Raw genomic sequence first — 16,858 nt, forward strand, 5'->3', positions numbered from 1 at the left:
AAGGCGGCTAAGCTACATGGTACCTGGACTCGGCAGCTAACGTTGGGGATATATTTATTCTTTCACATTATCGCCGAGCCAGACGGGGCGGCCATGGCTCTTTACGAATATGTCACTCAGGAGCAGCTTGCGGGCTTCGACAAATACAAGGTACAGTAAAAAAAAACAACAAAAAGATATGCTACCTGTTAGCCACTTAGCCGACTGTGTGTGTGTGTGCGCGCGCGCGTGCGTGTAGGGTTTAGCTGCTAGCTGTCACGATCTGCAGTGTACAGACTTAAAACCATAACTCATGCTGGACAATCTACACCCGGGATTAATGTCCGGAAATGTAGCAGCAATAATCATGTTGCTCCCTGGGAAGTTGTCATTGTTAATCATTGATGAAGCAGAATGTCTTGCTTTAGTCACCCTCTACCAGCCCCTTGTCATTGGATTAATATGCACACACTCTGGTTTTTGTCAGAATACTATGTAATGATAATCGCAGAGTTATTTTACGTTCTTGTTCACTCATGTAAAGCGACATCACTTACTCTGTGTACACTTTTAAGATGCATGAGCAAAACGCTTTTGCAACTCTTCTTCTAACCCACCTTATGTCTAAAGCATTTTATGTTCATGAGTTCACATTCCCAACAAATGAACACGGTGCGTGACTGAGAATGTGAAGGACCAGTGCGCACATGGGAAACACTGTAGGGCTGTCATGTGAAATCATCAATGTTACACAGACATCAGGTTTGTCTCACCCAACACTGAGCACCACACAGTCCCGTGTGTGTTCACTTTTAATGGCCAGAAAGATGAGCATAGCTGTGGCAATACAAACACGGAGTCTGCTGTCATGCTGGACTGTCAACCTGATGACACTGGCTGAACATGAGACGTTTACAGACGCAAAAAGCAGATATGATATAATGTGTCGCTTCACCTTAAACTCGTTCCCTGTCGTCAGTGATGGCAACTCTGGTCATTTCAAATGTCTCAAAGATATAATACATTTTGGCAAAAGACGACCAAATCGTGAATAAGGTTTATATATTGGTGGTTTAGTCTGTATGCATTTATTTTTAGACAGTCACTGGAAGCGATACCTGCTGCTAATGTGGTTAAAATTACCTTCTAACTCATATCATCAATTAAAAAAAATATATATATTCGTGATGATTTACTCTCAACTCCCACCCCCAAAAAAATAGAAAGGTGGGCTCCATAGCCCACAGGCTACCAGTTGTCCATGTCTGCTCCGTATCCTCTTGCTTTCATCAACGCATAAATCGACTCCTTAGGGCTGTTTATCATGAGAGACTGCTTTCCAATAATTGCTTTTAAAGAGGCTTCACTGTCTGATTCTGACACTGGTGGCTGGACGACAGCAGAGGATGACAAATGGCAGGGAATTCAATTACTGTGACCCTTTTTTCTACACGGCGGCTGTTTTCTTGTAAAAGTGACCGACAGAGCTTTTTTATACGTGTAAATAACTGAAGTGCTGAATTCAGAGATGGCTCTGCAGATAGTTCATCGTACATCCGTCGCCCAACTGTTGCCACACTGCAAGCGGACTGCAGTGCCACTTTTCCTTTTGAGAGTAAATCAGATCAATGCCTGTGTTGACATTCGTGGGGCATCGATTACTCGCTGTGCATGAGAGTGAGTCATGCAGTCACATCCATAAATATCTGGAAGTTCTCACAAGTTACAGCCCCTCCAGCGACCTGAAATAAAACAATCCAGATGTGCTTAAGCGCAGACTTTCCGCTTTGTTTCAATCCAGTGAGCTGTGGAGACATCACATTATGTGCCTCCACCTTTTTAAGGGCGCAACAGTAATCGGACATAGAGTAGGATAGTGTTTTCAGTGGGTTGGATGAGTAACTCGTTCGGTTTATTGTGAAGTTCACCGCATAAAGTGAATTTGCATTCTTGTTTGGCTTTTTCTTTTGCTTTTGCATAGAATGCCAGACTATCTGTTGTAGTAAACAAGCATACGAGGTCATTTGAACTCCAGAGATTCTGAGACTGTCACTAGCATCCGATTGGGTAAAGATGGAACAAACACAACAATTGTTTGCCTGATGCATTTATTAAATTCTATCAACCGGAGAAGGTCTGAAGCGCTGCGTCTCATGGTGGCGTTTGTCATGCCTGGATAAAGTTACAGTGACTGGAATCGGGTTTGTTTTGACCTGCGTGATGACATCCTGCCAAAAACTGATCCGGTCAACATGTTCCCTTTCCGAGGTTGAATTCTTTGTACGGGTCTTTAAGGAATCACACAGATGCTGCATGTCTGCTTTACGGAAAATCAAACGCTCCTCTGTGTCTTCACAGTACAGCGCAGTGGACTCGAACCCCCTGTCCGTCTACGTGATGCATCCTTTCTGGAACTTCGTGGTGAAGGTGAGAAAGAGTGTCTGAGTGCTCGCTTGCATGATTAATGAGCTTTCCAGACGTCTGCTCCGATACTTTAAAGAGACAGAGCGGCGACGGCAGCACCTCTCTTGTCTGCCGGCGTCGGCTGTGTTGCACTGAAGACGTTTCATTTGTATCAAGTATTTATTTTACATTGAACCGCAGTAAATGTCTTGTTCTTGAACCCGTCTTTCTTCCCTCCCCAGTTCCTCCCAACATGGCTGGCCCCAAACCTCATCACATTCACGGGCTTCATGTTCCTGGTGTTGAACTTCCTCATGCTGGCCTTCTACGACTTTGACTTCACGGCCTCTTGTAGGTCCTACCTTTTTACTCCCGTCTTGTGCAAGAGCGAGCCGTGGAGGTTATTCTGTCCTCGCTCGCCGCAGCGTCGGGGAGGAGGGAGGGCGGAGGGCCAGTTTGTTTATGAAAGCCAAAGTCCATAAGTCACCGCAGCGAGACAGGCTGTGCTGGTTGATGACTGTCCCAAGACAATGGCGCTCACACACACACACACTTTATGCAGCCTTCACGCATGTTGTCACACACACACACACACACACACACCCTCCCTCACAGTATGGATCTGTTGCTTATGTCATATTACTAACAATAAGAGAAGTAGGACACGCTGTCTTTTTCTTTTTTTGTCATTTCACACACAAATGCTTGAAACCTCCACCTTATAATTCCAATCTTTAGTTTGGCACATCTTCTAAATCCTGCACGAAGTGGCATTCGGTGCGAACATTGTGACATCTGCATGCGCCTCTCGGATATTGCACCGTCTCTGTGTGGTATGCTGTATATTTACATTATCTGTGTCTCAGCTGCAGGACAAGACCACGTGCCCAGCTGGGTCTGGGTTGCCGCGGGGATCTTCAACTTTTTAGCGTACACACTCGGTGAGTTTTAACCTCTGCCTTGTTTTCTTTTTCTTTAACTCTCCGAGAGGCTCCGAGGGGGGCGACGCTCAGCGAAAACTAAAAACTTCCCCTCCGCTCAGGAATGTGTTCTGGTTATTATTATTACCCTTAAACATTGAGCAAACATGGTCTATTTATTTATTTTAAGCTTTTCGATGTGTGGGCTTTAAACGTTTCTATTGCACTCGTGAAATCTGTAGATTTTTCCTGATATTTTATAATCTTTGTAGGTTTTTAATCGACCTGTCGGGGGTCAAAGTAGAGTCCACCACCAGAGGAAAGTGTCTCATTACATTATTATACATTGTTAGAACAGAACATGGTGCTCAAGACTCAAGAGTTCCAAAACTATCACTTCCTTTAATGAAAATGTATACTGCTGAATAAATTCATTATAATATGAGAGGCTATAGCAGTTCCAATTTCAGTCGGCAAGTAGTAACTGTTACAACACACTGAAACTAGCTGTTTATTACATGTATCAACCGAGATGGGGGAAGAAATGGCGCTCAGGTGCAACGCGTTTACTCTCCTGCTGACGTTAAACTTACAAACGACAAGTGTGTTTGTCTGCAAAGGAGAGAGGATCTTTGTAAATTCTGCCGATGAGCAGAGATGAAAATAGCATAGTAAATAAAAACACAACGACATTTATTAACCTTTATTAAAAGCCATGATGAGCGACGTCGTACTTGCTTTTAGGAGCCAATGTTAACTGTTTAGATGTGTTTTTCCCACCAGACTGTTAATAATAATAATAATAATAATAATAATAATAATGCATTGGTTTTGAGGGTTTGGGGTTTCAGTCTTGCCCAAGGACACTTATAGGCAGAGATGGGAATTATACCTGCAACCTTCCAACAAATGCTCTACCAACCGAGCCACGCCGACCCATAAATGCCTTATAAACGCACCACTAAAATGCTCTAATCTCCTGTTAATGCTCCGCTTGACCTTCTGGAAGTTGTGTCCATCAGTTTTATTTGAAACTAGTCGACACATGATGTTGTATCACTTTTTTGTAAAGTTGAAATTACCGTAGCGATTCCTTTTGTCCTTGAGGGAAGTTGAATAGGTTAAGTCGTTGTATCAAGTCAAAGCAGATACAGAAAGACATTTCAGTGCTGTTGCTTAAATAATGTGAAAAAAAATGGACATGATCCTTATGAAACCACATTTTAACTGTTTTAAACATGAATTTCCACCACGGCGTCGCTGCTAAATATTCAGAAAACGTGTTGAAGATGATGTAAGAAATGTGGATGAGCTGCTTTAAACAGCTGCTATGTGAGCGTTGCTTCTTGACTAAGTGTGAAGTCTAATGTTTGATATTAAATATGCGATCATTAACGGCATTTCTGGAGTGTGTAATCTGCCTGATGCATGTGTTATGACATCACACCCTCGCACTCCGCTGCCTCGAACAAGATTAGTGACTATTGTGGCCCAACAATTACTGAAGGTGTGAAAGTGTGGAAAAATATAGGCGCGAATTCAAGCAGTCTGTCAGATGACGTGTCCAGGGGGAGAACAAAAAAAGCACAGCTAATCTTTTCCATTAAAATTCTTTTGTGCTGGTATGTAGACGAATATTCTGTGACTGTAGCGGCCATGTTTTAAAAAAAACACGGTGTACAGGTCAGATCATGTGGGACGGCCGCGGTGGGAAGGAGGAATGTGGTTGTATGTGAACTATGCCAGTGTGGGCAGCAGCTTTATACAAGTGAAGATCTCATAAAGCAACACAATCTGCACTCTGAATTCCTAAATGTGTAACATGTACTGACTTGCATTTTTCTCGTGTTTTTCTTTCTTTCTTTAAAAAAAAAAAAAATAGATGGTGTTGATGGCAAACAGGCGCGTCGCACCAACTCCTCCACACCACTAGGGGAGCTCTTCGATCACGGCCTGGACAGCTGGGCGTGCATCTTCTTCGTGGCCACCGTCTACTCCATATTTGGGCGGGGGGAGAGCGGCGTGCGCGTGACCACGCTCTATTACATCCTGTGGGTGGTGCTGTTCTCCTTCATCCTGTCACATTGGGAGAAATATAACACGGGCATCCTGTTCCTGCCCTGGGGATACGACATCAGCCAGGTGGTAAGGACACACACACACACACACACACACACACACACACACACACTGAACAGTTGGACACTCCCTGTGCAATCATGGCTTTGAATAACGGCGGAGCTCAGCCAAAAACAACTACAACTACCTAACGATAATGACAATGACTGATATATTTGCTGTCCTAAGCAGACGGTGGGAAACGTTCAGGTCCGGACATGAATGAACTAACGGCCAAACACGGAGGGAGTTCGATCGGAAAGCGAAGAGTTGATATTTTAATACCTCTAATTTGTGTTGGGAGGAATTGTGGGGAAACTCAGAGACTTTTTGGAACAATTTTTTTCCAAAATCAAACTGTGAATCGAGTTGCATCTTGCTCACGCTGCATACCTGTAGTGGATAATACAGGCGGTGACTACAGGAAGTAGATACTTAATGAGAGTCCTGCTTTTAATAGTGAAGAAAGTAATAATGGCCTAAAACCTTCAACATCATGCAGTGGAAAGTAAAATGAGTTTATATGAAAAATCACAGCCAAAATGGACACAAATAACTCAATTGATAGCAATGATAAACACCTATTTGTTTCCTAATTCTTTTCAATATAAGGGAATAAAGTAGGAGAATTTGTATTGATATATTTTCTTTTTGACACATATATTTTGTAGTTTTTTTTAATTATTTTTTTATTTTAACTTTTCCCCCAACACCCATCTCTGTTTCAGACTCCCCATATAGACTCATGTTTTATTACGTTGGTTATTATTACTGAGGCAGGAGAATGAGTGGCTCCATTAGTGTGTATGTGAAAGACGTGTGCTCCTTTGTTGTTGTTGTGAAGCAAAACAAAAAACAAAACAAACTCCTCCAGTCATCGGTGTGTCGTTTCGTCTCTTCCCAGACGATCTCCCTGGTTTACTTGGTCACGGCGGTGGTGGGAGTGGAGACGTGGTACCAGCCCATCCTGTGGCACTTCCTGTACCGGGACCTCTTCTCCTTCATGATCATCGGTGAGACGGGAGTGTCTTCAACACGCGATTTGGTTTATAAAAGCAGGCGCTATCATTTTAAATTTTTTTCCCCCCAGCCTGCTCCTTCACAGTGACCTTACCCATGAGCCTCTACAACGTCCTGAAGTGAGTGCTCCTCTGACGGGTTGCGTTTCCGTCGCATCTTTCGGGAAAGTTTTTTTTCTTTTTTTTTTCCCTTTCCTCTCTTCACCCTTTTCTTTTCCCGCAGGGCCCATCGGAGCAACACTCTGAAGCACGGCAGCCTGTACGAGGCCTTCCTGCCCTTCCTCTCTCCCGTCCTCCTCTTCGTCCTCTCCACCGTCTGGGTGGTCTTCTCGCCGTCGAACATCGTGGAGATGCAGCCCCGGATCTTCTACCTCATGGTGGGGACGGCGTTCGCCAACGTCACGGTGAGCCTCTCCGTTCACGACCCCCCTCCCCTCCCCTCCCCCCCTTCCCCCCTCGACGTTTTGCCGCTGTTGCTGACTATTGGCCTCGGCTCTGCCCGCCTCAGTGTAAGCTGATCGTGTGTCAGATGAGCAACACGCGCTGCCAGCCGCTCAGCTTCCTGCTGCTGCCCATGACCGCCGTGGTGTTGCTGGCCGTCACCGGGGTCGCCATCAACGAGACGCTGCTGCTCTACTTGTGGACGGTTTTTGTCATATTGGCACACATCCACTATGGCGTGTCAGTGGTAAGATTTTTTTTTTTTCTCCTTTAAATACCTTTTCACTGCATGGTAATGCAGGTTAATGAAAGACGTGAGACAACGGGAATCTTGGAGGGTCGTTTTCCTCGTGGACATTGTGTCTTTCCTGGTTGAACCTGAAATCTCTTCACACTTCAGCACCAGAAATATTGTTGTTCCAGGCATTAAAAACAAAGTACAATTTTTACGAAAACATCACGAGCCTTGTTCAGATCCACATTGTAAAACCTCCCGATGAATATTCTTGGCGTTCCTCAGGTACAACAGCTCAGCGGCCACTTCAACATCTTCGCCTTCTCCCTGAAGAAGCCCAGCAGCGACTGACAGGAGGAGGAGGAGCGAATCGGCTTGACGGGAGCAGAGGTTTAGACGTCCTCCCTCCTCGGCTTACCGGCACTTCACGTCCATCACCACGGAAACCTCCTCCCCTCCCCCTCCCCATCCATGAGGACTCTGCAAGTGGAACAGACTGTTGGGCCTCTTCTGTGTTGCCTACAGCCCTCAAACACACACACACACACAAACACACACACACACACACACACATTAACATTCCAACTAACCAACCACGCTCCGGTCTCAGCGGTGGGGGGGGCGGGCTAAAGGGGCTCTGGCTTCCGTCATTGGTGATTGGCTAACTCGGTTGAGCCAACGAGGCGCAATTGTTTCCTACGGAAATGTGCTTCAGCCGTGAGGACAGGAACCCAGAACAGCCATGCGAAGACACACACACAAATACACACAAACACACACTTTTTGTACATCAACCATTGTGGGGACGCTCGTGGATCCAGAGTCGATATTCTCACCGTTGGTTTTAACCCTGAAACGGCCTTTTTGATCGCGTTCGTCCCCGAGTGAGGACTCGCTTGTCCTCACAGGAATAGATGTCCAAACTCACACACACACACACACACACACACACATTCTGCTGCCTGCAGATCATTTCTATCTGGTGGCGGGTGTTTCACTACAAACGCAGCCTCGTGTACGAACACAGTTATACTCACATAGTATTATGAATGTATAATAAGCCTTGGGGTTTCGCTATTTCAGTTTGATTCTATTAACAAGAATGCCTCAAGTAGTGTGATTACAAACTTGACTAAACCTCCGGACTCTGGTCACACACACACATTTTTCTTTTTAAATTTTCAGATGATTTACAGTTGGGTGGGGGGGGGAGGGAGAAAAAAAAAAAAATCTCTGTGATGTATGTTAATATTTCTATATTTATACATATAGTGTGTTCATTGGTGTGGGGCTTTTACTGTCCAGCCGGAGTTTTTCTCCTGTTAAGATTAAACAGCTCAATTGATTTCTGATCAGTTTGCGATCAGAGCGGGAATTCCTAGTAACCAGTGGAGGAGTTTGACCAGGTGACCTTCACTGTCCCTCCACTTCCACCTCTTGTCTGAGCACTGGCCTCCCGGCTCTCCTCCTCCTCCTCCTCCTCCTCCTCCTCCTCCCGAGGTGTCGTGTTTTCTCGCCGATTCCTATTTCATTTTTTTAATCTTCACGTTTCTTTTATTATTATTATTATTTCTGTCGATCCGGTGCCACGGCGCCGGCGCGTGGTCGAGCCGCGGAGTCGCTTGAATGAAGAGTGCGTCCAAAAGCCGCGCGCGGAGCGGACGCACTCTGAAGGAACAAGCCGTCGCGCGAGACGAGCGCCCGGCGTCGACACTGCGCAACGCAGGTACTCTTTCCTGTGCGTCTCGTCCGATGACGTGTCGCCACCGCCGCAAACGATTTCTCAACCAGCGAGGCTGAACGAGACCTGCCGGGCCTTACGGGAGCTACAACTAAACGCGATTGTCAGCTTATGTGTGTGTGTGTGTGTGTGTGTTTTCTCTCCGAATTCACCGAGCGCCATTTCCTGTGCCTCGTCGGAACACAGTCGCAAAATAAGGGAAGTTCCTCGGCCAAGCCGCTTAAAAACAAAAACACCCAGCGGTGCCGCGAAGCTGCATATCACACCTTTTTTTTTTTTTTTTTCAAATCTCAAACGGTTAAGGAAAGCTGCTCAATCAGAGCAGAATATGAAAAGTAGGAAAAGCCTGAGTTCACTTCAGGTTGCAGTTAATATGTTTGTATATGTGTGTGTGTGTGTGTGTGAGAATATGAATGTCCAGACGGTAGGAATCATGTCATCTATGGGAAAAATTTTAGGAATACTTGATTAACGGGCGACATAGGAAAAGAATCTCAATAAGTTTATTTATCATGGAAAAGTTAAATGTCTTGTCAGATATTTTTTACATTCATCATGTAGAAACACTTAAAAAAATTATAACTTCTGGTTTAAAAAAAAAAAAAAGATAAGATCTGACAGGTTGGGTTTTTTTTTTAACTTTTCAATTGTATTCTAATCTTTTGAGATGTATCTGTAAACTGAGGGTAAAAATCAAGGTTTGCTTCTTCACTTTGCTTTTTTTTTTTTTTTTTTTTTTTTTTAAACCACAGACTTTTTGTACATAAACCAGTAACGAGCAGCACTGAACATTTCGACTGCAGGTTAATCAACCTTGTTGTGTCTGGGAGGAACGAAACCCACGTGGAACTACAACCAACACCCAGCTCGTTTTCTATGCAGTCATAAGCACATTATATTTAAAATCTATATTTGAAATGAGAACCCCCCCCCCCCCCTGCTGTCCCCCACCCCCCCACCCCCACCCCCCCAAGAAAGGCCGAGATCGATCTGTGACGTTTGGGACTCTGTAGATTGTAGTTGCGTGAACTGTCCGGGCCCCAACGTGTACGTGTCTGTTCTGTACGTGTGAATATATGTGTAAATACATATTGTTTCTTTCAGTTTAGTATTTTTAAATTACAGCTGGGGCGTGTGGGGGCAGATTTCTCGTTGAGACTGTCGATTCCAATCAGCAAGGCAAGTTTCATCCTGTACTTTTTATTTTTTTTAATTTTAAACAAACTGTAGGAATGTGTGTCTTTGCTTCTCTTCTGGCTGGTTGATTCAGCTTCCCCGTCTTCTCTCTAAGGCTTGTTTGGAAATGGAACATTTGAGCTCAAGGTGTGGGAGGGGGGGGGGCGACCAACAATAAGAACGACGCTTTAAAACAAGGAAAATGTTAACTCGGAGGAAAAACTAAAAACTGTGCCATTGATTCAACTCAGTTTCTTTACAGATCTTATGTTCATGATCACAGCTATTTCACTGAGGGTTTTTTTTTTTTTTGGTTTTGTAGAGCTTCATGCACCACTTTTCAAGGAAAACAAATAAAACGGTTAATTTCTCTTCCCCTGGGTCAAGGAAGTGAGTTGTTGTGTGCAATCTGCCCCGGCTGGCTCAATCAGGGCGTCGGGGCGGCTCATTGTAATGTCGTATTTAACTGGTGAAAGAAAGGATTGTCCAGGAACGAATAAAAAAAACAACATTTTCTTTAATAAATGAGGGGGGGTCTCACTTTCATGAATGTCCACTGGGGGGCGTCGCATCAACATATTGGAAGAGATGTGAAATATGTAATGAGTTTAATATCAGGTTACTACATAAACTACATTTAATTGATGAGAATCTTTATTTTTTTCACTTTCTTTAACTCTTAATTTACATTTTTCTTGTTTAGTTTACTTTTGTGTCCTCGAGTACATTTTCTCAAAGTAGAATACAACCAGTGGATTTTCCAAAAGTTTTACATTTATTATGCATAAACAAATTTTTCTCTTTTATTCTTAAATAGTTTATTGTGCCACTTAGTATAGGACATTTGTATTATTAGAATATTAGACTATCACAATTAGATATTATATATTAACTATCTGATGAGTGTTGTCACTTCAAATGTTCAGTTATGTAAATTAAATTTTATTTGTAGAGTGCCAAATATACTAATTCCTCTCGTAAAAAAAAGATTGTCCATTTAGTGGATTTTCATTCTCATGTCTCTCAAACTGCTTCATTGATACCAACTCCACTTTTAAACTATTTCCCTGACACTTCACAAGTGACTTTACAGCTGTTTGTTAATTTTTTTCCCTTCTTTATCAACACAATATTGCAGACTTTCCATTTTCTTTTCTCTACTTGGGTAAAAGGTATTTTTCCACACAACATTTACAGTATTATTTTGTATTCTGACGAGAATTATTTAATGAAATGTGCAGTGGTTCGCTCTCTTCTCTGGTGACTTTAGGATTTCTGACGTCTCTTGGATGGATTTTCCAGCCCCTCCAGCAGATGGCGCTATAGATCAACAGATGAATCGGATCATCTCAGTTTCTGCTTCTCAATTCAGTAAATGAGAACTTGGAATTCATCAAACTGTTGTCAGATCCCCCCTCCACACCCCCTTCTTTGTTTCACAGGTAAAACAACAGTTTCTCTTTGTTTTTGATGCTCTTCTGCAAACTTTAAATCAAAAAGTGTGTTGAACTTTGCACCTCTGACTCATGTGACTCTGCTCTGTTACAGACTTCATTAGTAATTGATGTTTGGCAGCCAAAAATGGTATGTTTTTTTTAAATTATTTTTTATCATCTATGCACTCGTGGTAACTCTTTAAATAATCCAAAACCATTGAAAAGTTTAAAAAAATAAAAAAATCTGACATCCTTTAATAACCTTCAAGAGAAGCTGCCAGAGAACATGAAAGAGAGAGAGGAAACTATGTGGTAAGTTTCCCATTAATAAACACTTGTATATCACAGAGCCGAGAGGCCCGGGCCTCCATTTTTTTTTTACACGAGGAGGTGCTGAGCTGAGCCTGTCAGAACCGCTGGCAGCTGATCAAGAGCTGCTCAGTCCAGAAGAATGACTCTCATCGAGCAATGACTCATTGAAACATCCAGCAAGTCGATCAAATAAGCCACCCACTTCAATGTCTGGGACTGAAATAATAAATGCAGCACTGTAGGATCTATATTATTTCATTAATGAGTGCAGAATAGAGGAAGGTTAAGATGGTTATGGTCACTGTTAAATAATCCAGTATTAACACTGCAGACCAAGGCTATTTATTATACAGCCCCTTCATTTAGAGGAAGAGTTCTACCATAATAACCACTGACATTGTTCTTAGTACGCATATTGCATTCACTTGAAAAGATGAAAAATTAGTCTCTGAATTAATGAGATGATCTCATAATTATTAGAAAAAAAGTAATTGTTAAAAAGAAATTCAGCTTTTTTTAATTTATGAGATAATGGTTTTCTGAAAAATAAAAATCGGTTCTGTTTTTCTGAATTTATGACAATTATTTCATAATTATGAGATAGTTATCTCATAATTATGAGAAAAAAATTATTTTTTAAAGTGTTCACTCTGTTTTTATGAGATAATTATGAGAGAAAATATATTTAAAAAATGTTTGCTCTGTTTTTCTGAATTTATGAGATAATGGTTTTCTGAAAAAATACATTCAGAAACACAGAACTGATTTTTTTTTTTTTTCCCCAAAATACATTATCTCATAAATGAATTGAATGTTTGGTATTTTTGAGCTAAATGTTCAAGAGGTTTATGCAGGGGGGGAAATTACACAAACAGGGTTTTCTCGAGGTTTTGTTGAGATGTGTTTGTCCTAAATGACCCCAATGAGAGGATATAAAGTCAAACTGTTGTCTAAAGGGATAACAATCAACTACTGTTTACAGAAGTGCAATTCACTAAATGAACATGCAGTTTCCTTGTGTTGCATTGTTTTGAACAATTTACTTTTTTTGAATCCGTAAAGACTCTTTTCAGTATCAAATGATGACATTTTGTGCTGAAATAACAATAATAACGGACTGAAAACAGCCACAAATGTGGCAACGCAAGAAAGAAAATGGTTAAAATCTCTCAAATTAATCCTGGAACATGTGGAACTCTTCACTCGCACCCTTTGAAACTCCAACATTATGAAACTGAAAGAGCTTTTTTCTCTCTCTTTGAGTGGTAGCTTTATTATTGCTTACCTAATAATCTGTGAATGCCTTAGTGGGGGAGGTCTAATGATTTTATAAGAAGGTCTTAATGTGTCCAGATGTGGAACGTGGTTTCAGCCGGTGTCTGTCGTCGTCCAGCTGAGCAGGCCGGGTCATTTTGCTTTATTTATTACTTTTCGAATAACGCCAGTAAAGACCTGTTGTACTGAATCCACTCACATTTTCAACAGATGAGACGGCAGATGTGAAACTGAGACGTGTATGAATTTTGTGCAGCTGTATCTTTTGCTATTTAATGACGAGGCGTAAGAACATATATACCCCAAAAGTGAATCCCAATAATAGTGTAGATCTGCAAAAAGTGCCTCAAATAATGGAATAGTCTTTTAAAAACGTCTTTTGACCATCAAGCGTAGTTGATTCGGGTTTTTAGAAGCTACAAAACAATTAATAGAACAGTGGTCAGTGTCATAATCTCCTTCAAATGGAAAGAAAAAATACTTTTTTTTATTTTTTTAAAGGAAAGAAAAGTCAGATAACTGCATTTCTGGAGAAGTACGAGGTTCGGCGTTTGAATTATCTGAAAAAATAGATCCCAGATTTTCCAAATGTCAGTTTCATACTCAGGTCAAGACAATTGAGCTATATATCTAACCCATATCGGATGTTTTAATGAATCTGATGTTTTTCAAATCACATCCAGATCACGTTTATATGCCGTCTTAAATCAGATCCATATCTTCATATTTATCAGTCTGAACGTTCACGTCACGCTTCATCTGATGCAACAATAACTCACTTTAACAAAAGGCCACATAAAAAAAAGTGTGCTCTCTCTCTCCCCATTTTATCATATGGTTTTACTATGTCGTGTTATAATTTTGCCTGCTGGGATCACACAACTGTTGTTTTAGCGTTTTCATTTCAGAAAAGTTTAAGCATTTTTACCCGGCAACTTTTTGAAAACCAAATTAAATTGCTTTATTACGTGCTGGAAAACCCTGAACACACCATCCCCCACTGTGAAGCACGGTGGCGGCAGCATCATGCCGTCGGGATGCTTTCCTCCAGGAGGAACAGGGAGGCGGCTCAGAGCTGCTGGGAACATGGACGGAGGCAAGAACCCGGACGATGTCAGAGGGAAACCAGCAGAGACGAGTGACGGGGGGGGGGGGGGCGGAGGGTCACGTTTCAGCAGTTCAAAGTGTTAGAATGAAGAACAATTGAATGTTGCCTCAAAAAAACGTTTTCCTCCTGGAACTTTCTGATAACCGAACCTCTTTTTTTTGCGCTGCCGAGGTCGAGCTGGACGTGTGCAGAGGTTAAAGCGACACTCTGTCCCGCGGCTCGCGACGTCTTTTAGTGAATTGGCTGGTGTTGACTCCCCCCCCCCACCCCCCAAGTGACAGTTAATCAGAGGTGGCATCAATTAACCAGCGCCAAGGGGTTCAGGTTGCAGCCCCGCGGCTCTGGACGCTTTTGTGTGGCGCTGACCCCTTGTTGTCTCGTACGTACACCGCCGGCGGCGGTGGTGGCGGCGGCGGGGCGAGCGGTTCGAGCCACCATCACCTCCACACCGTCCTGGACTGTTCCTCTAAAAAAACACAACAACAACAACAACAAAAAACTTCTCTCTGCGCCTCCACTCACTCATCTCTGTGAGGCGACGCTCAATTATAGATGACCATCATTAGAAACCAGAAACGCCGGAACACAGGCTTTACCCAGACTGACACACACACACACACACTCTCTCTCTCACACACACATTAATAAACACTGTGATGGGCATGGCGATTATTCCCAGAGACACCCAAGACTATTGAAGTGCTAATGGGGGTAACACCATCCATTTCATTCTGGAACCACGGCCTCCCGGTGACCACTAGTATTCCATTCTCCGACGTCGGGATCATTACAAGCGAATTCATATTATCGTCAATCTATATTGCATTACATCCCGTAACGAACGATATTACATTGCGAAAGTCATGCATGTGGACAATACGATTATTGTGGCCGCCGTGTGGGAAAGTTGACGTGGAGGGCAGCCGCGGTCTCGTCCCTTTGTGTCCGCCCTTAATCGCATTTGTGCTCGGGCCGGAGGCGCACAAAAGACGTCTCTCATCGGGCATTAACACGGGGATTGACCCTCAGTGGTGACGACACAGACAGTCATACATGTAGAAGCACACTCCGGTTTCGTGTTACCAACCAGAATCCGGTCAGTCTGCGGCTTTTCTGCATCGTGGTCAACGACTTAAAATCAAGTGTTGATTTTTTTACACATCTTTGCATGTCATTTCCTTCGGTATATGACCAAAACAGCCATGTTTTTTTTCACTTCTTTTCGCTAAAACAAGATTAGCCTCGATGAAGACGGTTGCCAAAATTCTAGTGCACGTGAGCAAATAAAGCTATAGTCATGAATATGCAAAAACAGGGTATCCCACATATAACATGAAGATAATTTAAATTATTCAGCAGGTAAAATTTACTTGATAAGAAATCTTTAAAGCTAGTTTTTAGATTATTCTAGAAAATCAGAGACAAAAAATAAGTAAATAAGTTTTAAAAGAAGCAAAAATTTAGATTTGAAGTCTTGACTTTATACTTCTAAGGAATGTTTATTTTTGCTGTGGTGTCAGAAACTCGACAACTTATTTTTTTGTCGAAGTGTCCATACATTTTTATCCATACAAAAGTGATGGAAATGAACAAGGATGCTACAGATCACTATGAGAATAAATACACTTAATCATGCTTTGGTTGGGTCATTGTTTCTCTTTGTGAAGCGGGTGGAATGTAGAATCAAATCTAAAGCACTTCTCTTGACACCAAAAAGCTTTGAATAACTTTTCTCAGCCATTTAAAACCAAATTCTGTGAGAAGAGACATTACCTAATCGTTCCGTGGTGACATTTGTGTGCGTGAGTCAGCGAGAACGCCTCCAAATCAAATGTCCCAGGTCTTTACAGGTAATTAGGTTTGAGACTAAGAACGGCGCTGTACCATCGATAAGCAGTTATTTGAGTCGCCTTTTGAAAGCCATTGTCCGAGCCACAAGCTGTACAGACAGAACAATGCTCACTGTAGCATGCAAAGTAAACGCAATGTTCCGGTGGCCCTGGGTACATCTTTATGTGCAACATGCATCATTAATGGCTTTTCCATACCTTGTTTGTCCGATTTCCTTCATACATGGCCTGGTCGCATTCAGTCTGACACGCTTCTTCAAACAGGGGGATAGTTCTTTAGACGTGCATGCACCAAAACTACAACAACAACAAAATATTCATAGTATCACCGTAAAAATGTGCTTTTATTTTGTAAATTAATTTCTGTGTTCCTTCCTGGCTTGGTTTTGTTTTATTCTTTATTTAGAGCACTGTGCAGTGTGAATGTGCGACTCAGTGTCAGAGCTTACTGGTTCATATCACAGTTAAGTAGCCAGAGTGGTAACTAGAGTGGGTTCAATCTGTCCTCATTGGGCACACACATAACGTGCACCTCGCCATTACAAACACGCGCACACTCGCAAAAAAAAAAAAAAAGGCCAGTATTAGGTGACCGACCGCTCAATTATTCAGCAGCAGCGATGAGCGCCTCGATGCAGCAACCAGATTCTTCCACATCTTTGCGGCTGAATATTAATGACCCACAAAGCATGAGTAGAGACGAGTGACGGTATAGAGGGATATGACACATGCCGGAGATTTCTATGAGAGATTACTGACTTTGTTTGCTGGGAAATTGGCTTTGCAGTTGCGTAGTGCGCGGTGGAAATGTCTATATTTTTGCAAAAAGCAAATAATTGCTACTG

The 16,858-nt window shown here is 42.5% G+C and overlaps 1 protein-coding gene across 1 annotated transcript; it reads left to right on the forward strand.

Annotated features, from left to right (window-relative positions):
• Nucleotides 1-8: 8 nt before the first annotated feature.
• selenoi (selenoprotein I) lies at nucleotides 9-8,226 on the forward strand. Its single transcript, XM_080514607.1, has 10 exons — nucleotides 9-150; nucleotides 2,338-2,406; nucleotides 2,625-2,733; nucleotides 3,249-3,323; nucleotides 5,185-5,447; nucleotides 6,325-6,433; nucleotides 6,511-6,559; nucleotides 6,663-6,843; nucleotides 6,948-7,127; nucleotides 7,401-8,226. Exons 1-10 carry the CDS (start codon nucleotides 94-96, stop codon nucleotides 7,509-7,511), a joined length of 1,203 nt encoding a protein of 400 aa, XP_080370733.1. The 5' UTR covers nucleotides 9-93; the 3' UTR covers nucleotides 7,512-8,226.
• The last annotated feature ends 8,632 nt before the right edge of the window (nucleotides 8,227-16,858 follow it).

Source organism: Blennius ocellaris (assembly GCF_963422515.1).
Source record: "Blennius ocellaris genome assembly, chromosome: 18".
Lineage (NCBI taxonomy): Eukaryota > Metazoa > Chordata > Actinopteri > Blenniiformes > Blenniidae > Blennius > Blennius ocellaris.